Below are 2345 nucleotides of genomic sequence, written 5' to 3'. Positions count from 1 at the left end.
AATGCAGTTCTCTTTAAGGACCAAGAAACTTTAGACCTTACAAAAGCAATGAGAGGTCTTCGGATCTTCAAAAGCAAACCAGAATAAAGCATACTGTTTTTCTTAATTAATGAGGACAGAAAACCTTTCCAACAGACAACAATTCATAGACACTGATACAGCACAGTATTTCTTTACCACATTTCAACTTCTGCCAAAAATCTAAAGTATGGCATTACTATAATACTATTGACAGAGACTTCTATAAAGTATGTATCCAAATCAATTAACACAAGCTCAAAAATACTTAAAGTAGTCAAATACCAACTTCATGAAAACATACTGTTTTGAAAGCCTAATTTTGAAGCTAAGCAAAGCAACTTTCCTCATCCCCATAAGTAAATTCTCAGCTAACAGAAACAAAGAAGGGACTACTGTTTCCTAAAATTGAAGTTTGATAGTCATTAATTCAAAATAAATTGGGGGAGGTGTGCAGCATGGTAGGCAGACAAGCATTTTGCTTTTGAATTACATACATACCCAATTCTAATTCTGATTTAAGACTGAACCAAAGATGATGTTTGCAATTCCTTAGTATCTCCCCAAAACTGGGGCAGCACTGGAACAAGACACTACAGGTTTCTGAGGGGTTTTGTTTTGCTCCTTGGATTCCTGAAGTAATTCATCCAATGGTAGGCACTGTATTGTGAATTTGTAGTGCCTGGAATCTAGACACACAGTCAATACTTTTTTTCTACCACACAGAAGAGTATCAGAGCTTCCTCATACTTGGGAGCACATGCTTTGCTAATTTCATGGAGTACCACAGATCTGGCGAATTATATGGACCATGTTGGCCAGCTGCAAATTGGGGCGAAAATTGCGACTTGGAAAAGTCCTTCGGCACTGTGGGCAGCTGAAGACCTGTGGTATAGGACGAGGTGGAGAACGTAAGCGGGCATCTAGATATAGCTGCCGACGCACAGGTGGATGTGGGGGCCCGCGGCTGAAGATGCGGCGGTGGCGGTAACGGCCATGGTGATGGTACTGGTGGCCGTTGTGGTGATGGTCTTCCCTTTCTTCTTCTGGAAAAACCCTAATCCTCAGGTCATGTACCAATCCTTGCACGTTGTTCCAGCCTTCTTCCTCGTCATCCCATGCAGGGTCTACATTGCCGTGATGCCTTCTATAGGTATTACCAACCCAGTGTCCAGCAGGTGCTCGGCGCTGAAACGCCTCCTCTTCTGTGTACCTATGATACATAACCTCTCTAACGACCTGGTCCCCTGGAGCAGGCTGTTCACGGTCCTGTTCATCTTCCTTGCCCCACAGCTGGGTCACACATCCTCGGCAGAAGTTGTGCCCACAGCCGATGGACACAGGGTCCTTAAAGTAATCCAGACAGATGGCGCACACTGCTTCTTCCCGAAGAGACTGCATAGGGCTGGGAGGCCCAGTAGGGGCTGCCATCTCAGAGCACACAGGTCCTGCAGAAACAGGGAGGGTGAGGGCCTCGCTGCCCTGCCAAGAAGCACAAAGCACGAAAGCAGTTGTTCCTCTGCCCGAGGACCTTGAGGGTGGATGGCCTTGCCTATCCCACCCAAGTGCACAAAGTGGGTAGGTCTTGCTGCCCTGCTGAGGAGCGCCAAGGATGAAGGCCTGGCTGCTCTGCCAAGAAGCAGGAATGCTGTAGGCCACGCTGCCCTGCACAGGGGCGGAAGGGCTTCTGCCCTGCACAGGGGCGGGATGGCAGTAGGCCCCACTGCCCTGCCCTGGGGGTGAAGGATGTAGGCCTCAATGCCCTGCACAGGGGTGGAGGGCTCCCTGCCCTGCACAGGGGCGGGAAGGCGGTAGGCCTCGCTGCCCTGCACAGGGGGTGAAGGATGTAGGCCTCCCTGCCCTGCACAGGGGCGGGAAGGCGGTAGGCCTCACTGCCCTGTCCAGGGGGTAAAGGATGTAGGCCTCAATGCCCTGCACAGGGGTGGAGGGCTCCCTGCCCTGCACAGGGGCGGGAAGGCGGTAGGCCTCGCTGCCCTGCACAGGGGGTGAAGGATGTAGGCCTCGCTGCCCTGCACAGGGGCGGGAAGGCGGTAGGCCTCGCTGCCCTGCACAGGGGTGGAGGGCTCGCTGCCCTGCACAGGGGCGGGAAGGCGGTAGGCCTCGCTGCCCTGCACAGGGGCGGGAAGGCAGTAGGCCTCGCTGCCCTGCACAGGGGCGGGAAGGCGGTAGGCCTCGCTGCCCTGCACAGGGGGTGAAGGATGTAGGCCTCCCTGCCCTGCACAGGGGCGGGAAGGCGGTAGGCCTCGCTGCCCTGCACAGGGGCGGGAAGGCGGTAGGGCTCGCTGCCCTGCACAGGGGCGGGAAGG

General features: G+C 53.6%; 1 protein-coding gene across 1 annotated transcript; it reads right to left on the bottom strand.

Annotated features, from left to right (window-relative positions):
• Positions 1-792: 792 nt before the first annotated feature.
• On the bottom strand, positions 793-1449 carry LOC118590953 (E3 ubiquitin-protein ligase TRIM52-like). Its single transcript, XM_036198816.1, has one exon. The coding sequence runs from the start codon at positions 1447-1449 to the stop codon at positions 793-795; it is 657 nt and encodes a 218-aa protein (XP_036054709.1).
• Between the last annotated feature and the right edge of the window lie 896 nt (positions 1450-2345).

Source organism: Onychomys torridus, chromosome 9, assembly GCF_903995425.1.
Source record: "Onychomys torridus chromosome 9, mOncTor1.1, whole genome shotgun sequence".
NCBI lineage: Eukaryota > Metazoa > Chordata > Mammalia > Rodentia > Cricetidae > Onychomys > Onychomys torridus.
The sequence above is the reverse complement of the archived record's forward strand: the minus strand, read 5'-3'. Positions and strand labels throughout refer to the sequence as shown.

Bases quoted from the DNA above. Each gene is read 5' to 3' on its own strand.
- LOC118590953 (XM_036198816.1), bottom strand. From the start codon at position 1,449: ATGGCAGCCCCTACTGGGCCTCCCAGCCCTATGCAGTCTCTTCGGGAA.